Genomic DNA, 27,210 nt, shown 5'->3' on the forward strand with positions numbered 1-27,210 from the left:
GGAGGGGACTGGACCTGCCTGGACTGAATCTACCAAGTTGAACTCAATCCTCAGGGGAGTCTTTGCCATGGAGGAGATGGGAATGGGGGGTGAGGTGGGGGAAAGGTGGGGGGGAGGGGGAATCTGTGACTGATATGTAAAATTAAATTAAATTATAAAATAAAATTAAAAAAGAATAATATTTTCTGCCCCACAATAAGCAGTTTGAATGATGTGATGTTCATTGTAGAATGTTTTCTAGGATAATAGCATCAGTTGAAGACACAGAGAAAAATAATATGCAACCATTCCTTTGAATTAATCTTTTGCAATGGAGTAAGACTCTTCTCTGTCATTGAAGGGGCCTCTTCTGCAAAAACATTCTTCTTTTTCCCCTTCATCTTTAAAAAAAAAATTAGAGAGCCTAGTTACAACTTAAAAAAAGAACAGAAATATTTTCCTGTTAAGAACTGCATACTACCCACAAAAGTGTATTTTGACGTTTTTAACTGATCAGAGTGAGGCTACATAAAAGTTCAAGGGCAGGAATAATTGCACACACTTGTTGTCTTCCTGGTACAATATACAGCATGTTGAATTGTGAACGCAATGACACATGTGATTTCTTTGAAAAAATACTGCAAATATTTCAAATCCAGTGGAAACTTTCCTATGTGCTCTATTTACACAATTTTTAAACCCTTGGTTCCTTTATGATGTAGTAAGTTTTCTTGCAAAAAGTCCATTAAAGGCAATTTAATCAGGCAACTGGAATTTATTGGTCTCTTGGGTAACTTATTTAAATCATCTCCTTGGGCATATTATCAAACATAGAATATCTATGGATCAAAGAAATTACACATTATTGTAGCCAGCCTCAAGGGCAATCTATACATCTGAAACCCTGTGTTATCTAAGAGAGGAGTTGTGTGTCTATTTTTATCTTATCAACCTCTCTTAAGGGTAGCTTTAAGTAACAAGTATTCAGTGTGCTCTCTATTCACTTTAGTGAAGCTTTCATGAGCTCTGGACATGTCCTAGAAGATATTTTCCTTGTCCTTGGGAACTGAGTATACTCACATAACCAGTTTTACATTTCTCGTCCCACTGGAAAAGTTGACTGAAAGGAGACATTCAGTCTCCTCTGATATTTGTAAGGATCCATGTAGGACAGCATTTCATCTAGATCCCAAGTGATCACTGCTGCTAATTTTTTGTTCACAGCAAAAACCTTAGAAATAATGCTCCCTACATCAAAGCATTTTTAAACACAGGTCCATTTTTGGAGTGGTGAGAACAGAGAAAGGAAGTTATGCTAACATTTGATATTGATATCATTGGACTTACCTTTTGAAACCTGGAGTAAATTATTTGACGAATTACAACTGGCTACTAATTTTGCTCATAAAAAATTATATACCATGATTTTAAAGTGTCATTAACTTTCAGTTGCTCTATTTGGTAGGTGGTATATTTTACAGCTCTCTTCCCGTATGTGGTCCTCCTCATTCTGTTAATACGAGGTGCAACTTTGGAGGGTGCATCAAAAGGCATTTCATATTACATTGGAGCACAGTCAAATTTTACAAAACTCAAGGAAGCTGAGGTAAGACTTAATTTGAATTTAAAATTGCCTGAGAAGTTAAATCTTAATGCAAAAAATAAGAGGTTTGGTTACACACAGACACACACACACACACACACACACACAACACACACACTACACTATAGTATTTTCTGAAAGCATATGCAGTCAAACAATTATTTCTATTCACTAGCACGTCTTATCAAGGTATGTAACAACACTAATACTCTCATTGGAAGTAAGATAAATTTTAGCAATATTTTCACAACTCACTGTACTATTGTAATTTATTCTATTTGACCACAGGTTTTTGGAGTTTACTATTTAAATAAAAGAATATTTCATACCTTTAGACCTACAAATTAAAAGCTAGGATTATGGGACTTATTGGACAATCTTTTAGTAGCTTTAAAGAATAACAGAGAAAGTCTGATGGTCTAATACACATTTGGTTACCCTGTAAAGTTAATATGTCAAAGGTAAGATCAAATTTTGCTCAGTGGATTTTAGAATTTGAATACAAGCTTGACATGGATTAAGTATTCCAGAAATAAAACTATCACTTCTACCACAAATAGAAACACATGTATTGAATATAAATTATTTATTCTGTGTGTTGGAGGGATGAACATGACATGGTACACACATGACATGCTGTACACATTGAAGTGAGAGGGCAGTTTTGAGGAGTCAGGTCTCTCCTTCCATTATCTCAGTTTCAGGGAACTTGGATCATCAGGCTTAGCAGCAAGTGTTGTTATTCAGAGTCATCTCTCTGGCCTTGAATAGTTCTCTTCTAAATGTACTCTATTTCCAGATAATTGCTGGGCACATAAAATGTTTTACAATTTTAACTGTGCAGAGCATTAACAATAAGCTTATACAGCTACCACACATCTGTTAATATAGCCCAAGGAGGCTTACATGTTTTTAGTAGTTACATCAAATTCTTGACATATATTAAGCTTACTTACTTAAATTAAATTAATAATTAAAAGTGATGAGAAAAAAATCATGCTAATATTACCTGGCACATAAGTAGTGTTATCCAAAATGGATAGTTTCAGGTTTCTATTTTCTTTTAAATAAAAAGCATACTGACTCCCAGCCATTGACATTTTCTTTTTAAATGCTTAAAAATCAAATATTTATTTAATTATAGAGTTTTTCTGGTAATCAATGTCAAATTGATCAGTTTCAGTCATGGAAATCTATGATTTAACTTTCGTAAAATTGAAAGTAAATTTCTGATCTTTGGTTTCTTTTGCTGTGCCCAATAATTTTCACTCAGTGATTATACACACCAGTACTAATTATTTTAGAACCATGATACTTTATTATTATAGTCTTGGAGATTAATGACTGTGATATGTCCACAGGACATCTTAATGCATTTCTTAATTAGTCTTAGTTCGTACTCTTTTCTAACTTTGTTTACTAACCCATTCCCAACTAGGAGACCATTTTCCATTAGGTTATTAAACATGATAAAATAAGTTAATACATCATGGAAATAGATAACTCATGTAAATGTGAGCTGGTGTACAATTATTTTAACTATCGATGATACATCACAGTATAGTTACTTCATTTTCCCTAAGAAGTACACACCCTCCATTTTCTCCTCCATTTTCCTGAAACCTCATAACTTTGGTCACAGATGAAAAGCCCCTTTGATACCTTTAAGTGGCTTTTTATAAGTCTCAGACACTTATGCTTTATACTCCTTTGAAGCTATCTTGACGTTTTCATGTGCATTTTATATCTGTCTCTGTTTCTGTGTCTGTATTATTAAAAAAGAATCAGACCTGCATTTAAAGCTCCTTGTGAAACCTGCAATTTAGTTCTCTTACTCCTCCACTCCCCATAGCAAATGACCACATTCCATGTGTTTTGGGTTTGCTGGTGATGACAATAGTTTTCCTCAGATTAGCATTCTTTCTCACCACTGATCTGACTCATCCACCTCAGGTCCTATTAAACCATAACATATCAAGTACAGTGGTTCAGAAACCAACATAAACACGAGATTCATCTCCTAAGATGGATATTCTATTTCTAACCTGATTTTGTAATATCTAAATGAAATTATCTTGGTCTATGTGTGACTCTCTGTATGTATCTATCTGTGTGTTTACCCACCTATCTCCCTTCATACAGACTTGCTATAATCTAACATAAAATGTGTATTCTAAATACCGGGTATATTTTACTCATTAGAAAACTTACTTCCATTGAAATATATTCAAGTGAAAAATATTGTTTTTGACATGTATGCAATAAACTAAAATCGCTTTCTGATTATTTCTCATAATAACAATTATAACTACCATGAATCATCTTTTTTCATCTGATAAAAAGCCATTTATTTTAGTATCATTAAGGTTACAGTCAAATATCTGTGACAAAAATTCATAACGAGTATTTGTCCTTTACCCTCATGATGCTGTTACTTCAGAATCCAAAGGAAACTTAGAAATTCATTTAACATTTCCTTTGACAGAAGAACCTTGTTATTTATTGAACGATACATGGTCCTATAATAAAAGTATTTCACCAACTGTGCAAATTCACTTACAGCCAATTCTTTTTAAATTATTATTGTTATTGCTTGTACCTACTGATAAGTTAAAGAGGGTAGATTGAAGTGTCAGGGGATGAATGATTTGGATGTAATTTTATTTTTTTAATTCTAGAACCAGAATTATTATTTACATACAGTCATGCTAGTTAATCTGCCTTCCACTGACTAGTGTGATGTTACAAGGACTGAAAAGACACTTTTGACCAAATATAAATCAACCCTGTTATTTGAAATAAACATGAGTCGATTTTTCTCTTTTGGGTGATATTATATCCAAAGAATTCCAATCTTAAAAAAGATGAACCTGAACAAATATCTGACTTAACTGTTGCACTTTAACAAAGAGGAAGGAGGGGCAAATTGTAATGTCAGTAATGATAAAGGAGTGTAATTAGACAAATAGCACAAAGCCAGGCTGAGCTGTCTGGTAACATCCTTGCTAAGAATTAATGTGGTTTTAATGTCACATTGGTATATAGAATCAATAGAACAATTCCCAACACAGATAAGTGTGGAGAAATTCTCATTTTAGACACAAGACAGTATTACAAAAAGCACTACAATACTGTAGTAATTAAAATCATGAGGTTTTAGCATAGGAACAGATATACAGATAGGTGGTACAGAATACTAATCTCAAAAATATATTTATAAATAAATAAGCTTGGTATGTAGCAGAGGTAACAAATCATTTCAATCTGGAAAGGATGGATGATTCAAAAGATGTCATTGATGTAATTTGTAATGTCAATTATCCTTAAATAATTAAAAATAATGTGAAGTGGAAATAAGTATAGGATAAAGTATGTGTAGCATATGTGTAATTAATACATGTAACACAAATTGCAGGGGAATTGATATTCTGATATTCTAAGCAAAGCTATTTCAGTTAGAGGATACAGAATGGCATCCTTATTACCTTAAGCTAAGCTTTGTTTTCAGATAACACAGATGAAGAAACACACAGCTAAGCAAAGATAAACAATTTCAACTACATTAAAAAGCAATAACAAAAATACTTTAGCTCATCAAAGGACACAAATTAAACAGGACAAAAAATATGCCACAGATTGGGAGGGGAAAAAGCCCTCAAGATATACAACACAGAAAAGATTAAAAATGAATTCCTGGGTGTGGTGTGGTATGCATAATTTAAATTCCACCACATACTTTTAGAGGCAGAAGCAGACAGATCTCTGTGAGCTCTATGTATGGTATTCCAGGTCAGCCTTGTCTACACAAACCCCATTTTATTAAACAAAGAGAGATAGAGGGAGAAAGACAGAGAGAGAGAGACAGAGACATCAAGAGAGATAGAGACAGAGAGAGACAAAGAGAGGCAGAGAGAGACAGAAGAGAGAAGAGAGAGAAACAAGAAATCAAGTAAAGTAAACCAAAAATGGTGAAGTATGTGAATAGAAATTTTACCAAAAGAAAGTCCTGTAGAAAATCTTAATTTTTTTTGTAAGTAATGAGTGTAATCAAAACTCTTAATTCAAAACCCTTAGATTAGGTCAAATGAAAAATTCTGATGAAGTATTGCCAATGTTAGAGAGCAGTGGTTCTCAATCTTCCTAATGCTGCCACCCTTTAATACAGTTCCTCATGTTGTGGTGACCATAAAATTATTTTCATTTCCACTTCATAACTGTAATCTTGCTACCGTTATGAATTGTAATGTAAATATCTGATATGCAGGGGTTGCAACCCATAGTTACTACTGGAATATGAAAAAAAAAAACACGGAAACATTAAAAAACCCATACCATTGTTTTCTTTCTCTTGATGGTTGACATGTAGGCATTCATTTCATTATTTTATAATATACACTCATATTTACTTGTGAACTCTTTTATATGAGTTAAATTTAAGAGTCTATGTTTAAAACTTAAAAAAAATTTCTCTTACAGGTTTGGAAAGATGCTGCCACCCAGATATTTTATTCCCTTTCTGTGGCTTGGGGTGGCCTAGTTGCGCTATCATCTTACAACAAGTTCAACAACAACTGTTACTCTGATGCCATTGTAGTTTGCTTGACAAACTGCCTCACTAGTGTGTTTGCCGGCTTTGCTATTTTTTCTATATTGGGACACATGGCACATATATCTGAAAAGGAAGTCTCTCAAGTTGTGAAATCAGGTATATAATTCTAGATGCTCCCGAGGTTTAATTGAATATGCTCACTTGTGAAACTCTGGTATAATTTACAGTCATCTGTACTTATGTTTAGAGTTATTGTATTTTCTTGGTTCATCTGAAATAATGTATTTTAATATAATAGTTCCTAAAAGATCTGGATACACAAGAGTATTTTAGGGAACAGTTATTCAAGAAGACAATGTTGGGAACACTGATAGGAACTCCAACCACACCTCCATGGTGGGGCATGCCCTGTGGCACACTTAGATGATGCCCTGCGGGACACTTAGAGATGACTCTGCCTAGTCATTTCTGGGTCATACATCCTGTGTGACCCATGACCCATGGTTACACGGTCACATAGTCACGGACGTGACCTCATGATCTATGCGCATGTGTGGAATAGCCATGTGCAGGTGCTTCTGTCCTGGCCTTTTATAAGGCGGGCCCCGTGTTCCCCCATCTCTCTGTCTCTGTCTCTGTCTCTCTCTTTCTCTGTCTCTCTCTCTCTCTCTGTCTCTCTCTCTCTGTCTCTCTGTCTCTCTCTCCTCTCTCTCTGTCTCTCCTCTCTCTCTCTCTCTCTCTCTCTCTCTCTCTCTCTCTCTCTCTCTCTCTCTCTCTCTCTCTCTCTCGTCCTCCCACAGGCCTGATCATGGCTATCCCTTTCTCTTTGTCTTGATAAAACTCTTGTTAGTGGATTCTGTCGTGTGTTGTGACTTTTCCTTGGGGGCAAGAGCACCGCAAAAAAAAAAAAAAAAAAAAAAAAAAAACCATCAAACACAGTTCAGTTGGTAGAGTGCTTGTCAAGCATGCACAGTTTTAGGAGGATTAGAAGTTCAAGTCTAGCCTCATCTACTGAGAGAAATTGAGGCCAGCTGAGGCTGCATGAGACTGTCTTAAAAGAATATTTTTTATTTTTACTTAAAAGAATTTTTTATTTTTATTTAATCCTTAATATGAACCACTCAACACAATTACAAGGTTCAGGTATTATACTAAACATGTTTTATGCTTTATGAGAGAAACAATTATGACCAAATTTTCCCACATGCAATTACAGTATTGGATTTGAATTTTTAAACTTATCAATGTAAATAGAATGATTAAAGTGACTCAGTGTTTAATTGTGCACAGTTTTCAAAGAATTTGATTAATGAACTTTCTAACTTTATAGACAGTAGTTAAGGGATGTTTATTATCCAGCTAAAGTACAGTGGAAAAACAATCCTAGAATTCTTAAGCAGGAACCCTTGGAAACTTTTATTATATTTAGTATAATAGAAACACTGATGGATGATAGCAGCATCCCTGTATTAGAAGGAATTTGGGAGAACATTTTGTGTCAGTTTCCTCACAGAGCACTGTACACATAAATGCTATGTCGTGTATTAGTGCAAATGTTTAGAAAGTGATGGAACCTACTTTAAAATCTCATGCTATGAATTCTATTTCTGTCCTATGGGAAGGTAGAGAAACAGAAAACACTTAAAACTGAGGGTCACATAGAGAAATTGGAAGAAACTAAACTACAAGGTGCTTTTAAAGTAATATCAACTAGAAAATGAGATTCCATCTAGAACTTTATTATATACAACTTTGCAGGTATCTGTAAACTGAAATGGTATTACTCATAATAATTCTGGGTAAACAAATGACAAGATGGTGGAAGACTAAATTCATTCCAGCTAGACATGGCATTGTATGCCTTTAATCTTGGCACTAGGAAGGTAGAGGACTACAGATTTCTGTGAGTTTGAGGCCAATCTGGTCTACCTGAAAATTTCCAGAACAGCCAGGGCTACATAGAAAGACCATCTCAGAAAGCAACAACAACCACAAAATTTCATTCTATACCTGTATTTTTCTAGATAGTTCAATTTCATTTCAGTTTTTTTTTTTTTTTACAAATTTTAGAATAGGGTGAACTTAAGCTTTTGTCATTTAAGAAATTCTTCTCCTTCACCAATATTTTTGCTACAGTTGTTGTTTGAGACAGGGTGTCATGGATCCCAGGCTGGTGCCAAACTCTGTATGAGGTGGAGGATGACCTTGAACTCCTGATTCTCCCTTCCCCCCACATCCCAAGTCCTGGGATAATAGGAGTGTACCATCACACCTTCCATCAAACATTTGATTAGGGACTGGATAAAAGCAGTTGCTATCTAAACATGAAGATCTGAGTTCAAATCTCCCAATCCATGTATGTGTAATGTATCTAAGTATAGTGTGAAAATTTGTAATACTAGAACTCCAATGGAGAGATGAGAGGCAAAGATAAGATAACCCTTGCTCATAGGCCAGCTATCTGGGAATATACAGCAGAAAAAACAACAAAGAGCCCACATTTCAACTAGACAGAAAGCAAAGACCAACATCCAAGGCCATTCTTTGCACATACACACAATGGCATTTGAATTCCTAAATGAATGTATGAATGAACACACACACACACACAGACACACACATGCTGATAAATTAAAACATTAAAATATTAAAAGATTTAAAAAATTTAAAACAACTTTCATGAAAAAATTATTAGCTTAATTCTTGTCACACATTCACATTAGTGTAACAATTCAAATATGTTGTATATTTATTTATTATTACTGTGTATTAGAGAGAAGGAGGGATGGGTAAAGGGAGGGAGAGAGAGGGAGTGGAGGAGAGGGAGAGAAAGAGAGGAAGGGAGTGAGCAAGGGCATGTGCATGTCACAGTGTTTGTGTGGAGATCAGAGTACAATTTTCAGAAATCTGTTCTCTCCTTCCACTGTGGGTTCTGGAGATCGATCTTAGGTCATCAAGCTTGAGTGACAAGTGCATTTACCCAGTAAGCCATCTCTCTGGCCTCCAAGTAAAACATTTCAAGAAGTTAATTGGTAAAGAGTGTATGTCATGGGTTGCAATGTCAAATCATGATGGAATTATAAAAGTATATTACTCTGAAAATGTTCAAATATGAAATTTTCTTGGCAATTAATTTAAAATATCACACATTTTTCTTAGGTTTCGATTTGGCATTCATTGCCTATCCAGAAGCTCTAGCCCAACTCCCAGGTGGTCCATTTTGGTCCATATTATTCTTCTTCATGCTTTTAACATTGGGTCTGGATTCTCAGTTTGCATCTATTGGTAAGTAATACTTCTGGTGTTAAATGACTCTGATATTTTGTTCCTTTTTCATTTATTTGAAAACATCCTGTTCTATTATCATAGTATCTCCTTTTAGGTGCTATTAACAGAATGAATCTTACGAGTTAAACTTAAAAATTAAATACATAAAAATGCAATATACTTAACGACTTGGCACTTAAAAAACCCAAATGTTAATACTTTATTATATTTGCTCCAGATAGATATTTTAGAGGGAATCATTTTTGGTCCCTTTATTTAGAATTTTGTATTTGTTTCTTAATTCAATGTACATTATACAAAACAATGAAAATATTGCTACCACTTTTTCTTTCCTACCCTCTATACCTGGGGACGGTTCCCTGGACAACCTCATTTCTCCCTGAAAACTTGGTTCTTGCTTAGAGAGTTTTAACAAAACTCTTACTAACAATTTCTCATTTTTTGAGAGGCAATAATTTGGTCCATGTGAATGCACACACATGAGCATGTGTATGTGTGTATGTATACACATATATGAATATATAAATGTGTGAATATATATATATATATGACCATTGGTAACAAATTCATATGAGTATGAAGGTTATATATGCTACTTTAACTATATATATGGATCTATTTAATTAATAACATATTACCCTATTGGTGGGTATTTTGTTTCCTCTTTTTAAAATTCTACACATTGCAGCTGGGGAGTTGTCCTAGTTGGAAAATTGGTTGCTGTCCAGTCATCATGACCTTAGTGTGATTTCCAGTATCCTTATAAAATCTGGGCAATGTGGCATACTCCTCTATTCCCAATGCTGGAGAGATGGAGACAGGATCATCCCTGGAGGGCTGGGGTCACGGGTTAGCCAGTAGAAGTAGAGTCCATTTGTGAGCTAAAGGTTCAGTGAGAAACTGTCTCAAAAATGCAAGGTGGAAAGCACTTGTGAAACAACAAATGAGATTGATCTCTGCCCACTTACATGGAACACACATGTGCTTGTATATACTCTCACACACAAACACAAATTTCACACAATGAATGCATTCTTCTTATGTATGGTTCTGTGTATACAAAAGAAATTTCCTGAAGGTATACAATGAGAAAATTTGAAGCAGGTTTGAAAATTATTTGAGAATTTCATATAATATATTTAAGTCAAATTCATCCCTGACTCCTCCCAGATCCATCCTCACTTCTATACCCTTCCAAATTTCATTTCTTAATAAACCACTGAGTCCAATTTGTCCTGCCCATATACATAGTGGGTGTGGGGCCATCCACAGGAGCATGGATGATCCACTAACTGCCACACCTTTACAGAAAACTGAATCTTACTCTCATCTAGAAGTAATCAAGGTTCCTCTGCTTGATTTCCAAAGCTTTCAAAAATGTCAAACATATTTATTATAAATCTTTTGGCTTACATATTTTTCTACCTTTAGATAAGTCCTTGTTTAGAAGACACTATTTCTTCCTTCTTTCCTCCTTCTCCCCCTCCTTTTTCTTCCCATCTCTTCTTCTCTGCCCTTCTATCTTCTGTCCTGTCTTCCTACTCCCATCCTCCACTTCCTCCTCCTCTCTTCCCTGCCTCCTCCTCTTCCTTGTTCTGCAATCAGTCTACTCTCTCCCTTCCCCTGTCTGCTGGGAACTAAACCCAGGGGCTAAGAGAAAAACCCTTGCCTGGCAGTGGTGATGCACGCCTTAAATCCCAGCACTTGCGAGGCAGAGGCAGGCAAATCTCTGTGAGTTCAAGGCCAGTCTGGTCTATAGAGTGAGTTCCAAGACAGCCAGGACTGTTTCACAGAAAAACCCTGTCTTGAAAAACAAACAAACAAACAAAAAACAGTGTGAGAGAGAACCTTCTTGACTGATAGAAAAGAGTAATGCTCAGAGTATATTCCCAGTTTATGTGTGTAAATTTGATTAATAGATACTGAATTCTGTGATTAGTTTTACCCACTTGAAATGTAACAATTCATTTTCCCCTCCATTAGAAACAATTACAACAACAATTCAAGATTTGTTTCCCAAAGCAATGAAACGCATGAGGGTTCCCATCACTTTGGGTTGCTGCTTGGTTCTGTTTCTTCTTGGTCTCGTCTGTGTGACTCAGGTACAGTACAGTGTTTAACTTCTGTAGACAAATGTTAGTTGGAATATACCTTTAAATCTAAAAAAAAAAATATGCTAAGGGTCAAGGGGGGTGTTTTGTGACAGGTCCTATTTCTATTTAGGATGCTTTCCACATTTCAGCCATCTTCTCCTTTGTAACTTTGCTAGTACATATTTTTCAGAGGACGAGGCCCAGTAATGACAATTTTCCAAGTAGCAAAATTATTATAAACTGTATTTTTCTTGGTGGGTAGTACAGAGCTCATAGATACTACATTCCATTTGCATAATCAACTGTTCTAAATGCTTATATTTTGTCCATGTCCTAGTACATTATTTTAAAAAAATTTGGTAATTAAACCCATATTTGGGTTTATACATGAAACATGCTTTTCATATATTGTTTAAAAATGTATTCTACATGAATACTTTACAAAAATGAAAAATAGTTAAAATATAGTTGTAAATAACTGGTGTGAGCTTGTTTTTCTGTTTTTGATTTTGTTTTACTGTAGGCTGGAATTTACTGGGTTCATTTGATTGATCACTTCTGTGCTGGATGGGGGATTTTGATTGCAGCTATCTTGGAAATTGCAGGAATCATCTGGATTTATGGTAAGTGGTGATCGAAGATTGGTTTAAAAGTCTCATACAGAAACATTTGATTCCTTTTCATCAAGATTATGTCATCATCCAATTTTAATTACACACATAATAGTAAAATGTGATCTGTTGAGCAAAACGCATTAAGAGTGAAATGGAATCCCAGGTGTGTGCTTCACTGTTGGCTTTTAGCAACACGTTTAAATGAAGAAGGATAATATGTATGACAATCTCCATGGAACCCTGTAGGAAAGTGCTCATAGTCTGCAACTGTTTTCTCCAGGAGGGAATAGATTCATTGAAGACATAGAAATGATGATTGGAGCAAAGAGATGGATATTCTGGCTCTGGTGGAGAGCTTGCTGGTTTGTCATCACACCCATCCTCTTGTCTGTAAGTACCAATATACAATGAGTTGGGTATCGACACTCTAACTCATACCTTTAGATGCTAGTAAAGAACTTGGAGCACAATTCCCATTGGGGAAAATAAGTAAATAATTTGGGGTATGAATAGTTTTCAAGTTTGTAGTTTTCACTGCTGGTGCCTTCACACTGTCTGAATTAAAATGCCCTTTGTAGTGTTATTTTTGACACCATGAGTTTGAACATTGTCCATTTGAGACAATAAAGAGCTCTCTATAGAATTAAATGTATCAACAACTTAAAATGACTGAGAGAATAAAAGTATCAGTAGGATAAACAAAAGCAAATCATAAATTTACTCATTCTCTGAAAGATATGGTGAGCCATTTATTAACTTCTCTGCCAGAAAATACAAAGCCCAGGCAAGAACAAGATGATGTTTTTATTTTTCTTATTTTTATTTTGTTTTTTGAGACATGTCTGTGTAGTTTTGGCTGTCCTGGAACTTTCCTGGAACTGACTCTGTAGACCAGGCTGGCCTCGACTCACAGAGGTCTGCCTGACTCTGCCTCCTGAGTGCTGGGATTAAAGACATGCACCACTACTGCCCAACCATATGTTGTATTTAAGTAACTATTATTTAAAAAACAACATTCAGATATTAATGTGTACTTTTTTAGTTTATGTCCCTACTGGTGACTGCAACTAAGCCTTTATGTTATCTGAGGAAGCAGTCTACCACTGAGTGGTATTCCCTTCTACATGATGAAAAATTATGATGTTTTGTCGTTCTGAGTCCAGTTTATTTTGCTTAGCACAATTAACTCCAATTCTACTTATTTTCTGCAAATACTGGAATTTCATTCTCTTTTTATGGCTTAATAAATCTCCATTGTTTATATTTACCACAAAAGATTACAAAGTATTAGAATACCCTTTCTTTCTGGTTTTCTTTTATCTGTAGTATGCTATTTGGAGGTGTGGATTCAATGCAGTCTCTTGTCTTTCTTTCCTTGTATGCTTATTCTGAGCCAGTTCAGGGAGAAACATCCAGTAGTACTTTTTTTCTTTTCAGAACCTTCCCTTCTTTGTGTACCAGGAGCCTTTGCTAACTACACTTAGCTTTGCAGCCCATGGGCAGATTCAACCACGGAGCAGAATCTCTAGTTTTATACTCAGTGTTTTGAAATCCTGCTAAACTTCAAACACCTTGGGTGGTGGGTAGAAAGGGGTAGATGATGAAAACCCAGCTTGGCCTGAGACTCAGGAAGCTTTCAATCCTGCCTGCAGTTACCCATATGGCACACAGACATCATTTTTGTCCACTGAACTTGGTTTGGGGCTGTAAGTGTCAGCAATTATCAAGTGAATGGGGTCAATTTTATGACACTGCAGAGGGGTGATTAAGTCTAGATGGTTCCTAGTCATGGCCCTGCAAGACTTGGGGAATAACAAATAGATTTTCCTCTCCAATGCTGACACAGGATGAGTCACTGTTTCACCAGATGCTATAAACAGATCCAAGACTTGTGAGAATGGTTGGCTTGTGATATGATTAGGATTGCCAGACTTTTTCATCAGAGTTATGTGCTTTGCCACTTAGATTGGGCTTCTGTTTCTCTTCCCCACACTGGGTAGCTATGTATGGCCCACTCCATTTCACCATGTTATCTTCTGAATCTATACATATTCTATCTGTTCTATCACTTAGTCTTTAATCTACAGGGAGAGAGGAGGAGGGAAGGAGTGCTCCTGGTCAGAGGACAACTTGTAGGAGTCAGTTCTCTCTTGTCACCATTTAGGTTCTAGGGATTGAACACAAGTCCTTAATCTTGGTGGCAAGCTCCCTTACCCACTAAGCAACCTTGAGAGGAGTCATTTTTTCTTTCTCAATTTTCTGATAACATTCTAATCTCTCTCTCTTTGGAATAGAGTACATTTATTACTAATCTACTCTTCTCATTTACTTACTATTCTAATTCAACCACCTTATACAACACTGGAAAAGCTTGAAACAGAGATTTATCTCAGTTTCCCAAGTGATCCCCGAAAGCTGCAGATATACTCATAATAAAAACATACCTCAAACTCATGGAAGTTAGACTCCAATCTTTTGGGGAGTACTCACAGTGGATGTATCTCTGAAAGTTCAAGAACTGAGTCTCTACAGCATTGAGCACTTCTGGCAGACTGTGTCTCCTTGGGTGAGAACCCAAATAGACTAAAGCAAAGAGAGTACTACTCCTAGTACTCCTTGAGTACTGGTTGGTAACAGGTTTTGTTTGTTTTTTGAGACAGGGTCTTACTATGTAGCCCTGACTAGTCTGGCGTTCATTATGTAGATCAGGCTGGCCTCAAACTCTCAAGAATCTGCTTGCCCCTGCCTCCTGAATGCTAGGATTAAAAGATTTTCACCATAGAAGGCCTGACTGGTAGCTTTTGAAAAATTTTAAGTTAGCAAATACATGAGTCTTTGTGTGTATGCATGTATGATTTTACTTTGTTCTCAGTAATTCCCTTGCCAACTCCAGCTGGTTCTCTTCTTTTCACATATTTAAATGTGTGTTCCACCTGCATGTGTGTGGATGTGTATCCACTGAACAGTAAAATATACCTTTATTTTTGGAAAAGAATAGTGTAAGTCAGAGATTAGCTATCAGAACTTCTCCTAAATGCCTTATTTATTTTTAGTGAATTTTGAAAAATATCTAAAAATCATTTAAAATAGTGCTTTTCAAATTTTCCAATGCTTTGACCCTTTAATACAGTTCCTCATGTTGTGGTAAACCCCAACCATAAAATTATTTTTGTTGCTACTTCATAACTATAATTTCGCTACTATTATGAATCATAATGCAAATAATTGTGATTTCTGATGTTCTTAGGTTACCCCTATGAAAGGGTTGGTCGACTGCAAAGCATCACCACCCACAGATTGAGAAGTGCTTATTGAATTATATCACCTTTTTGGAGGGAGCGTCTTCTGTATTTCAGAATGGCCTTGGAATCAGTATGTAGCTGAGCATCACCTTGAACTCCTGATCCTCCTGCCTCCATCCTTTGAATGCTGAGATTTCAGACAAATCTCACAGTTTTGCCACACTACTTGAACTTACATCAAACGTTTTTGGTCAAGAAGAGCCTAGGAGGGAATAGTGCTTTGGTAAACATGTGCCAGTACTACGTATTTATATTTGAGTTATAGGGGGATAGTGTCTTTTGCAATGAATAAACAGTTGCTAAAGAAGGATAGAAATGTATCTCTAAAGTGTACTTGTACATTCTCAATGGACTTTTTAACATATATGCTGGCAAACTTATGGCCTAGAATGAAGCCATGCTAACAGTTCAATCTCCTTGTATACATACCCACAAAAGGGGTTTTGGATAAGATAATTCTATCTCCTTATATATGTATTAACAAGAGGGGTGTAGGATAATGTAGCTGTTTATTTAGTTTTGAGAAAACTCTGTAATGCTTTCTATAGTGATTGTGATCTAAATTTACATCCCAAGAAATGGTATGCAAGGGTTTTTTTCCACACCCATGTAAACAATTCCACTATTGGATATATTCAAAGATGTGAAGTCAATATGTTGCAGCACTATTCACCTAAGCTAAGGAATGAAAAGAGCTGAAATGTCTGCCAAATGATAACTAGATGAAGCAAATGAGGTACTTAGTACAGATACCAGGCACGGTGGCACACAATGCAATGCATGCATTCAGGAAGTTAAAGTGTAATGGTTTCTTTGGTTTCAGAACCAAACAAGGCTGCAGTAAATTCAAGGCCAGCCTGGGCTACAGAGTGAGACTATATATCAAAACAAGAAAGTGTGGTACATGTACACACTGAACTCTGTTCAGCCATATAATAAATAATTAAATCATTACGATTTGAATGTGAATGGGAGGGAAGAACGTTAGCATAGTAAAGGAAATATTGCAGAAACTCATTCAGATGAGGAAGCTAAATAAGTTATCTAGTTGAAATGAGAATAGAATGGCTATAGTCAGAGGTCTTGAACAGTGGAGATGGGAGCTGATGAGTAGATACTAAGTTACAGTTCAATTAGAGCAAAACATTCTTCTATATAATTGCATAGGAAGGAAACAATGGACAATAATGTACTATATAATTTAAAAATTTATAATAGAAGGAATTAAGAAAATAATTGCCATAAAGGGTAAAGTTTGAGGCAATATTTAGCCTGGTATACACATTATACTGTATGTTCATGTATGAAAACTTAATATGGTACTCAACTTATGTCAATTTTTATACTTTTGATTATCTGTTAAAAAGGAAATGGCTGGGCACAGTGGTAGACATCTTTAATTCCAGCACTCAAGTGTCAGAAGCAGGAATATATTTCTGAGTTCAAAACCAGCCTAATCTACATCAAGGTCAGCCAGAGATATAGAAGGGGAACCTATTTCCAAAAAAACACTGGCTGCTCTTGCGAAAGAACCAGGTTTCATTCCCAGCACCACATAGCAGCTCACAACTGAAACTTGAGTTCCAAGGCATCTGCTGTCCTCTTCTGGGCACCGCACCTACACATGGTGCACAGACATAAATGCAGGCAAAACAGCCACACACATGAAATAATACAAAAGAAAAACATCAAAGGCTTAACAGTAAAACATACCTCAGGTTTATACATTGAATATTAGATGGTGTATGAATAAATCAAGGCTTTAAATTAAAGTAAAAATAGAAATTTGGTTCACTTCATATTGTTGTCTTCTGGCTTGTTACCATTTATTTTAGATCCTTAATTGTGGCTTCATTTTATTGTTTGATAAATTTCAAATTATGACTCATTTATTACACCAAGTCTAATTTTTAACTTGGTCTTTTTAATGATTTACTTTCTTAGGCCATTCTCATCTGGTCGCTGGTGAAATTTCACAGACCTGATTATGGGGACATTCCATATCCTGACTGGGGAGTTGCTCTAGGCTGGTGTATGATTATTTTCTGCATTATTTGGATACCAATTATGGCGATTATAAAAATAGTTCAGGCTGAAGGAAACATCTTTCAGGTAAGCATATTCAATTCTTATTTTATATAAGCACTTGTGATAAAATTCAGATCAATTATACAGAAGAGATAAGAAAGTACATGGGTTGAAAATAATCACTTTTTCTTCCCTCTAACTACTTCTATACCCAATAATATCATGTTTGACATTATATTATATATTATAAATGGTAATAAAATACATATATATATATATATATGAATTTGTGTATCTATTTGTATTTTACTTTAAGTTTATTATAGAAGTCCATTACTGTATCCTCAGGCCCTATTACATTCCATGTAGCAATGGTGAGCTCTGTGTTTGTACAGTCACCCTTGTGTATGTCAAAAAGCACATGACTGATTTACTTCTATATGTAACCTTTCTTGAATCATCATCTGGCTATAATGCAAGTCCTAATGGTATATTTAAATGGAACAAGCTTAAATTGTCTTGCATCCTTTGTAGCCCTTGAGTCATCTTTTTTCTATGGAGGTCTAGGATGGTAGAGCTAAGTATTCATACTAGAACAATGACAAGATAGGCTTAGGGAGTTAATTTCAAAAAATTCCTATGCAGATCAAAGAACAGATCCAAATAAATGGCTCAGTACCTGGAAGTCCCTTATCTCGGTTTTTGAGACATATTCCAGTGCACAATAGCTTAGCTCTCCATCTGACCCTCTGTGACAAGGACGCAAATAAATTCAGGAAAGCTGCTTAGAGTGACATCATAACTCTAATGAGCTCATATGCCTTTCTTCTGAAATCATTCATTATGTTTGGTTTAGTCGTATACTTCTATTAACAATTAATAACAATTTACTTGACTACAATTTCTTATCCGATGGCGTTTTAAGAATTTAGGCTATCACTTCTTTACTTTCCTGTGTTTGTTATGTCATTGTTGCTAGCAAAGGCACTTACAATAGAAGTGTAGCTTAATATTTGCTTTTTTAAATGGATGACACTTAAGTTCTAATACAAGATTTTGTTGTTGTTGTTGCATTTCAGCGTATCATAAGCTGCTGTAGACCAGCTTCTAACTGGGGCCCATACCTGGAAAAACATCGTGGAGAGAGATATAAAGACATGGCTGAACCTGCAAAGGAAACTGACCATGAAATACCTACTATCAGTGGTAGTAGAAAACCAGAATAAAATGTCTCTTTTGAAAATATCTGATTGTTATATAATGTGATTTTGTAGAGTAGGGGAACTTTTTTAATTTATTTGTGCGTTAATCAAGTAGGGAAATGTACATGCCATGCTCAGTACAGGGTTGTAAGTATTTTTTTCACCTAATCAAAAATGAAATATAAAAATGTGAATTTATGAATGTTTAATAATGTACTTGTGTACCTTTAGGATTAGCTATTTGTTAATACATACACCCAGTACTGTTTTAAAATGACATTTTGTAAATATGATTGTAATATTTCTTTTTTTAGTATACTGAAGGTTTCCTGTGACATGATTACTTAGGAAATAGTCATGCTTTGTATTTGGTGATTTTAAAGATATTATTTGTTTCTGTAGTGTTAATATGCACTTTTCTTATACAATAAGTCTATGTAGTTAAAGCCAAGTGTTACACAATTAAAGACCTCATGTATCAAAGTCACAAATGGGACCGGGAGAGATCAATCAGTGGTTAAGAGCAATGGCTCTTGTAGAGGGTGTAGGGTCAATTCTTAACATCCACATGGTGACTAATATTGTCTGTAACCCCAGTTCCAAGAAATCCAGTGTCTTCTTCTGATCTCCATGACACTGTATGCGTATGGTGTGTGTACAATGCAGGCAAAAACCCATACATGGGAAATAAAATGAATCAATCTCTTTTAAAAGAAATGTCACAAATATGTAGGGAGAAGACTGTATATGATATGAAGACTTTTGAATACCTATGATCCAAATATGTCTAAACATGTCATCCATTTATTATAGTTCAATTTTTTCTATGTAAACTTTAAAGTTATACTCTTTTTAGAGTGAAATGAGACAAAAAATGAGGAACAGGTGGCCAGAAAGGGATAAGTCTAGAAAAATGAAATATTGAAATTTTGAATACATTTTACCCTTTATAATATCTTTCTTCTTTAGGTTATATTTGGAATAAAACCATGGCTCATTTAATTTCTAGAGTTTCAAAACATAAGTAGTTCATTATATTCTCTGAATTCTGGATTTAATTGTAGATTTGGATGAAATTATTACTGATCTGGCATTTTTTGATAATGATATATGTCTAACAGATCAAGGGCAATAATCTTGTCTTTTGTGGATTCATTTTTCCTAAGAGTAATAAAGTATTCATATATTAATTGATGTTAATTGTTAATTAATTGTCATTAATAAAATTTTTATACTCTGGTTTCCTCACAAATGATGATACCTTGTACTTTCTTATGTATTTTTGACATATGATTTAAAAATCACAGCTTAAGATAACAAAATCTATTCTAAATAGATAGGGAACATTTCAAGAGTCATGCTGAGCATTAGCAGATGACAAGACTAAAATTGTAAGTATCATTTTCTGTGGATGTACATTTGCATTTTGGGGGAGAGTGAATCCATTGTTTTCATGAAATGTAAAAGGAACCTGTGACTCAAAAAACAAAAGCCTTTTAAGAACCATATACCGCTAGCTAATTTGTACTTGGCAACTGAGTACCAAAAGGGAACGATTTTCTCATACATCAAATCTCCTCCTTCCTTCTTCTTTTGATTAAAGATCAAAGGAGCAAACTGATTAAAGTGTCTCTTTAATTAGTACAAGTAAGTGATTCTGAAAGGAGGTGGTATGAAGGCATAACAATGGGCCTATAAGTAATTCATCTCAATAATTCACATATAAGATGAACTTGTGTTGATATTTTGAAGGCTCTTTGTGGGTAGATCCAATGGTATGAGCAAAAAAAAAAGAGCTTAAGTTTTAGTTACACTTTATTTTATAGAATATTATGTGAGATAGATGAGAGACTAAAGCTTAGAAATTTTTTTCTTCATCGTAATTCAAATTGTATTAAAACATCCTCCCATTGTCTTTTGGTGCTATTTGAGGGTTGGAGTTTTCACTAATTACATATGTGCATGCAAATTTTACAGGTGACATTTGGAATCTGTAGAGAAAATTTGGGCAGAGAGAGGATATAATGGAAATAAATGCTTTTCAAAATCTGGCCAAAAGGAGTAGTTAAAGACTTGTATCACTACCTTTAAGTGTGAAAAAATAGATCTTAATCACCATCTTAACTTATGGCAAACATATATTGCAGGGTGGCAAATGACAACTCTTCTTTTCATTTTAAACATTTTATAATACTACTAAGTGGTCATTTGCATAATAGACAACAGCTCCATGTAATTCTCCTCACTTTGGTTAAACTCTTAGACATATGTAGTATTAGGCTGCAATCAAGTAGATGAAGATTTTTAAACTTGAAGTTATCATTGCTATTTTGTCATCTATAAACTTTTGAACTGTCTTTCATTTTCTGTAATTTATGCTTCTACACACTTTCCCTACAATATACTAGCCAATGTATGTAATTGATTATTGAAATAAAATGTAAGCAAAGTAGTAAGGATCTGGAATCTGTATCGGACAGCCCACACTCCTTTAAAGAATATCTCTTTTGCAAGAAACATAATCAGTTCAATCCCATCACAGCTTTAATCATTACTGTCACTATCATCGTTCACAACTCTTGCAGTGGGATTCTTAATTATTTTCACACAGCTATATAGGCCCTTGATCAACATGAAGTGATCCAGTCTGTCAAGCTGGCATTCTAATATTTTCATATTGAACAATATCTTCTGTTTATCAACGAGTGTCTGCGTGGAACCAGTTAAAATTTTGTGATTGAAGGCATTGACTGGAATGTATACTTTGTTGTTTCCGGTGGAGGATGAAGCAGTGCTTCTACTTGGTGCTGGAGATGATGGCTTGGATGGCCCTTTATACGTGATTATCTGGATTAGAAATTATACCATTGTGGTTTATCAGAGCATGGCAATTTCTGGATCTCACCTCATGCCAATTTAATTATAAAAACCAACTGATTGACCCTAAGAGCTAGAGATTAGAAATGTGTTGAAGGGTGACCCTGACTCACAAGTATGCTTTGCTTATGTGTAGTCTGAGGGGAAAAAATGCCATAGAAGTTGCTTTGTAATATCAAAGTGCTATATTTTTACAGAAATTTTCTGGGAAGTCTAGTAGTAGCCTCCACCCATTCCACCCATGTCTTTGACTTTTTTCTTTTTCTTTTTTTTTTTTTTTTTTTGGTTTTGGTTTGTCGAGACAGGGTTTCTCTGTGTAGCTTTGCGTCTTTCCTGGAACTCACTTGGTAGTCCAGGCTGGCCTCGAACTCAGAGATCCCTCTGGCTCTTCCTCCAGAGTGCTGGGATTAAAGGCATGTGCCACCAGTGCACGGCAACCTTTGACTTTTTTGTAAAAGCACTTCACTTGAAATTTTCAACACCAAACAACGCTCATGTAGACCTGAAATAACTGAATATACATAAAGTTCCCACTTAGCAAGGTGATAAAAAAATAAAATAAAAATAAAATAAATGGGATCATGGTGGCCATTCATGCATTAGCCTGATTACACTTATGTAGTTCAGTGGAGCTATGGCAGAAGAAAAACAAAACAGGGCAAATAGGAACTTGGCTATGGGATGGGGTGGCTTGGAGTGTAATAGGGAAAATGAGAGAAGAGGGATTGATTCCTAAAATGAAATTGTAGTTTTAAATTAAGATATTCATTCCACTTTGGATTGATTTTTTGTACAAGTTGAAAGGTAGGAAATACACTTCAAGATGTAGGGATAGACAGAAACCTTTCTGAAACGAGACTGCAATAACACAGGAAAGAGCCCCAAGAATTAACAGATATAACTACATGAAATGAAAATGGTTTTTGCACAGAAAGTAAGTTATCAGAGGAGTAAATATCTTGCAGAATGGAGAAAATCTTTGCCAGCTAAAATAGGGAACCAATATCCAGATTTTGCAAAAGACTACAAATTTAAACTGCTGAAGTCTCCCGTGAATCAACAAATAGGCTAGTAAAATGAAACATCTTCAAGAGAAGAAGCACAAATGGCCAACAGGCATTTTAAAAAGTAGTTCATTTTTCTAACTACAAGGCAAGTGCAAGTAAAACAACTTTGAGATTCCATCTCATGCCAGTTAGAATGGCCACCATCAAGAAAATAAACAAGAACAGAATTCCAAAGACATAGGGAAAGATTAACCCACGTTCACTGCTGGTGGGCATGCACACTTGTAAATTACAGAAATCAATATTGAGATTTCTCTAAAAATTAAAATACCATGTGACCTAGAGGTGCCATTCTTTAGCATACTTCCAGAAGGACTCCTTATCTCATCAAGATTATTGCACATTCATGCTTTTTGCTATCTCTATTCACAATAGCTAAGAAATGGAACCAGCATAGATGTCTGTAACACGAATTCCTAAATGGTCTTTTAATAAAAATTCAGGATACTGAGGTGAAAGCTGAAAGATCAAAGAAGCAGAGCAAGCCACATGCACCACCTCTTACCTCACCAACTCTTCGGCCTGAAAAAGCTCCAGCTGAAAGGGCTTCAACTGAAAGGGATGCTTCATTCAGTTCCTGTCTTCCTCACGTTTTATATACCTTTCTCCATCCGGGCATCACTTCCTTCCTAGTGCTGGAATTAATGGCGTGTGTGCTTCCCAAATACTGAGATTAAAGGCATGAGACCTCAAGTGCTAGGATTAAATGTGTGTGCTGCCTGGCCTCTATGTTTAATCTAGTGGCTTGTTCTGTTCTCTGATCTTCAGGCAAAATTTATTAGGGTACACAATACATCACCACAGATGTCCACTAAGAAATAAATGAGTAGTGTCACTCAAATGTAAGGAAAAATGAAATTTGCATAGAAATGAATGTATCTAGAAGGTTAAATACTAACTAATGTGACCCAAATTCTGAAAGACAAAAATAGCATGTTATCTCTCATAAGCAGAACTTAGTATGTAACCTGTACATGCATACATATAAATGGGTGTAAACATAGGTAAAGTCAAAACATCTATGTGGTTGTATTGTGTTCCCCAAAATATTCTGTACTCTAATAAATTTATCTGGGGTCAGAGAACAGACAGCCACTAGATACAAAGGCTAGAAAATGGTGGCACTCACACCTTTAATCCTAGCATTCCAGAGATAGAAATCCCTCTGGATCTCTGTGAGTTCAAGGCCACATTGGAAATAGCCAAGCATGGTGACACACGCCTTTAATCCCAGAAAGCCAGCCTTTAATCCCAGGAAGTGGTGGTAGAAAGCAAAAAGATATATAAGGCGTGAGGACCAGAAACTAGAAGCATTTGGCTGGTTAAGCATTTGGCTGGTTAAGCATTTGGCTGGTTAAGCATTCAGGCTTCTAGCAGCAGTTCAGCTGAGAGCCATTGGGGTGTGAGGAAACAGGACCAGCTGAGGAACTGGCAAGGTGAGATAGCTGTGGCTTGTTCTGTCTCTCTGATCTACCAGCATGGACCCCAATAACTGACCTCGGGTTTGATTTTATTAATAAGAACTTTTAAGATTCCTGTTACACATCTAGAAAGAAAACTAGATAGGAGGGAAAAGAGATTCCCCAGGAAAGTAGAGGGGAGTAAAGAGAATACATGTGACAGAAAAGCTGAAAGTAGGGGGGGGCAAGGAAGAGAGGGAGATGGGGTTGAGGAAGAGAGAGGAGAACTAAGGTGAACCAACTAACTGCAACATGATTTGTTTGAAAATGCCACAATGATACCCAATACTTTGCACGCTGATGCAAAAAAAAAATGAAATAAAATAAATGGGCTTGTGGTAGCTTCATATATGGTTATCTGTAAAGAAAATTATAGACAAGTCATTTATTTATTACACCTAAGTAGCTTACTGCAGCCAGGCAAGTTCCAAATCCTACCTCATGACAATCTAGTTAGACAAATTCACTGGTTCATACTAATACCTATACGTTAGGATGACCCAAGCTAAGACTCCTAGCAATAGTGGATAGGTAGCCTGAACTGGCCTTCTCCTGTGATCAGATTGGTGACTAACCCAATTGTCATCAGAGAGCCTTCATCCAGTAACTGATGGAAGCAGATGTAGAGACCCACAGCCAAACAAACATTAGGCCCAGCTCAGGGAATCCTGCTGCAGACATGGAGGAAGGCTTGTAGAAGCCAGAGTGGTCAAGGATATCACAAGAAAAACCACAGAATCAACTAACCTGGCTCATAAGAATTCACAGAGTCTGAACCACCAACCAGGGAGTCTGCATGGGAATGAATGTGTGGGTCTCCTCATTCCTGTTTTGGGCCTAGAGGGCTGCTTGTCTGTCTGACAGTGATTGACAAGTGCCCATGACTTTAAGCTCCACTAGGGGCAGTGGCTGCAGAGGATGAATGCCATGGGGACTCTACCCTAGACCTAAACCCTCTGCATATGTTACAATTGTATAGCTTGGTCTATTTGTGGGACTCCTGGCAATAGGAGCAGGGGCTATCCCTGGTGCTTTGGCTGGCTCTTGGAAACCTACACCTCATACTTGATTGCCTTGCCCAGCCTGAATACAGGGGGGAGGTGCTTAGTCTTACTGCAACTTTATATGCCATGCTTTGCTGATACCTATGGGAGGCCTGCCCCTTTCTGAACAGAAACAAAGGAAGAGTGAATTGATGGGTGGGGACAGAAGGAAGGTGGGGGGAGACAGTGGGAGGGGAGGAAGGGAGGAAAATGTGATCTGGATGTAAAATAAATTAATTAAAAATGAATGGAAACACATGAACTATGAACCAATGGCTGAGGGCCCCCAACTGGAATCAGGCCCTCTGAATGGGTGAGACAGTCGATTGGCTTGATCTGTTTGGGAGGCATCCAGGCAGTGGGACCGGGTCCTGTGCTCATTGCATGAGTTGGCTGTTTGAAACCTGGGGCTTATGCAGGGACGTTTGGCTCGGCCTGGGAGGAGGGGACTGGACCTGCCTGGACTGAGTCTAACAGGTTGATCTCAGTCCTTGGGGGAGTCTTTGCCCTGGAGGAGGTGGGAATGGAGGGTGGGCTTGGGGGAAGGGGAGGGGGGGCAGGAGGGGGGAGAACAAGGGAATCTGTGACTGATTTGTAGAACTGAATGGTATTGTAAAATAAAATAAAAGGAAAAAAGAAAAAAGAAAAAAAGAAATACATTGAAAGGAAACTGATTCACAAGTGTGTTTTGTGCAGGTACGGATTCAAGGAAAAATATGGAGGTCACCTTGCAAAGCCCAAGAGTCTTGTTTTTGCCTTGGGAAGTATAGTAGTAGCCACCATCCCTGTCAGTAATCCTATGTGAAAACACTTCACTTAAGACTTTAAATACCAGGACACTTCAGTTTAGAGAAGAAATAACTGAGTACCCATAAAGTTCCCAGTGGGATGGTGTAGGGAGAAACTATAGAAGAGAAGGGGCCAATTTTTAACATGAGACGGTGATGGTAGGGACTGGCACTTACAGCTTTCCTGTTCTTTCATGGTTAGTGAGAGGGTCCCTGGAAAGTTGAACACATCAGTAGTGACCCATGTCTATCTTCTAACTGACCACACTATAAAGTACAGCGCTGAAAGCTTGAGAAGCTCATGCGGGAGAGACAACAAACGCCGGGACTCTTTGGAGGCCGCAAGCGGCAATTGAAGCTTCTTCCCTGGGTTCCTTTTCTCTTTGCGTGTCTTACAATCACATGCCCATCCACATATTCAGCCAGTTTAATCTTAGCGCAGTCTAATCTTAGGCGGCTTACCTGGTGCAGTATCTTTAATAATGAAAGAACAAGAGTGATGGCAACACTGCTCACAAGGATGAAGACGATGTTCATGGTTGCTTCCGGGTGCCAGCAGGCACCAGGCGGAGGGAGCCCCAGCAGCTGGATCTAGCAGGCAAGGTGCTAGAGTCTAGGATCAAGGATCTGCAACTCCTTCACCTCCTGGCGTTAACTGGCATGAGCTGCCTGCCGCCCTGCCTTATATACTGCAGATGAGGTCAGCACTCTTCATTGAGACCTCATAATCCACCCCTGCTCCCCGCCGGCAGAACCTTCCTGGCTAGTTGGAAGGGGGATGCATCCCAGCCCTGCCTGACTGGGTGTAGGATCAGGTCCTTAGGTTGGAGAGAAAGAGAGAATGAGGGTGGGACTTCATTACAATGATGCTGAGAAAAGCACAGATTATAAACACATCAATCAATTGTGTGAAGTAAAAAGCATTCATCCCTCCTTTTTTCTTTAAAGATGCTTGCTTTTGCTGCAACATCCATCATTCATTTGAAGAACTTTTTTTTTTTTTTTTATAACAGAAACACTCCACGTTCAATGAATTGTGTGGGTGTTGTCCTTGGCAGTGGGGCTTGCTGTCGATTTGCAGAGAGCAAACCAGTGACTTAGCAATACCTTGGGTTTTGTGGGGGATTTTCATGGAACCCCCTTGGCCAACAACTTAATTGAATGCAACTCAGACCTGCTACTGGAAACCTTGCCTGGCTACAAGAGATAGTCAGCTAATACTCTGTATTCCCCATTACCACGAGTCCTCTTTAGGATCACTTTCATGGATTCAAGGAAGTTTACATTGCACAGTTTCCACACACCCTGAAATGCTTC

General features: G+C 36.7%; 1 protein-coding gene and 1 long non-coding RNA gene across 2 annotated transcripts in view; one reads left to right on the top strand and one right to left on the bottom strand.

Moving 5' to 3' along the window:
• Window positions 1–21,110, top strand: part of Slc6a14 (solute carrier family 6 member 14) — a 32,034-nt gene extending 10,924 nt beyond the window's left edge. Inside the window, exons 7-14 of the mRNA XM_028855996.2 lie at window positions 1,445–1,585; window positions 6,059–6,287; window positions 9,291–9,416; window positions 11,403–11,521; window positions 12,036–12,135; window positions 12,407–12,516; window positions 17,373–17,540; window positions 18,536–21,110. Of these exons, the coding sequence (XP_028711829.1) occupies window positions 1,445–1,585; window positions 6,059–6,287; window positions 9,291–9,416; window positions 11,403–11,521; window positions 12,036–12,135; window positions 12,407–12,516; window positions 17,373–17,540; window positions 18,536–18,682 (1,140 nt within the window). The 3' untranslated portion in view covers window positions 18,683–21,110. The remainder of the gene's footprint in view (window positions 1–1,444; window positions 1,586–6,058; window positions 6,288–9,290; window positions 9,417–11,402; window positions 11,522–12,035; window positions 12,136–12,406; window positions 12,517–17,372; window positions 17,541–18,535) is intronic.
• LOC114682193 lies at window positions 199–26,560 on the bottom strand. The gene is made up of 3 exons (XR_003733008.2): window positions 26,356–26,560; window positions 15,452–15,630; window positions 199–380 (listed from the first exon to the last, which is right to left on the bottom strand). It is a non-coding gene; the product is annotated as an uncharacterized LOC114682193 (long non-coding RNA).
• Between the last annotated feature and the right edge of the window lie 650 nt (window positions 26,561–27,210).

The sequence above is a fragment of the Peromyscus leucopus genome, chromosome X (genome assembly GCF_004664715.2).
Source record: "Peromyscus leucopus breed LL Stock chromosome X, UCI_PerLeu_2.1, whole genome shotgun sequence".
NCBI classification, from domain to species: Eukaryota; Metazoa; Chordata; class Mammalia; order Rodentia; family Cricetidae; genus Peromyscus; species Peromyscus leucopus.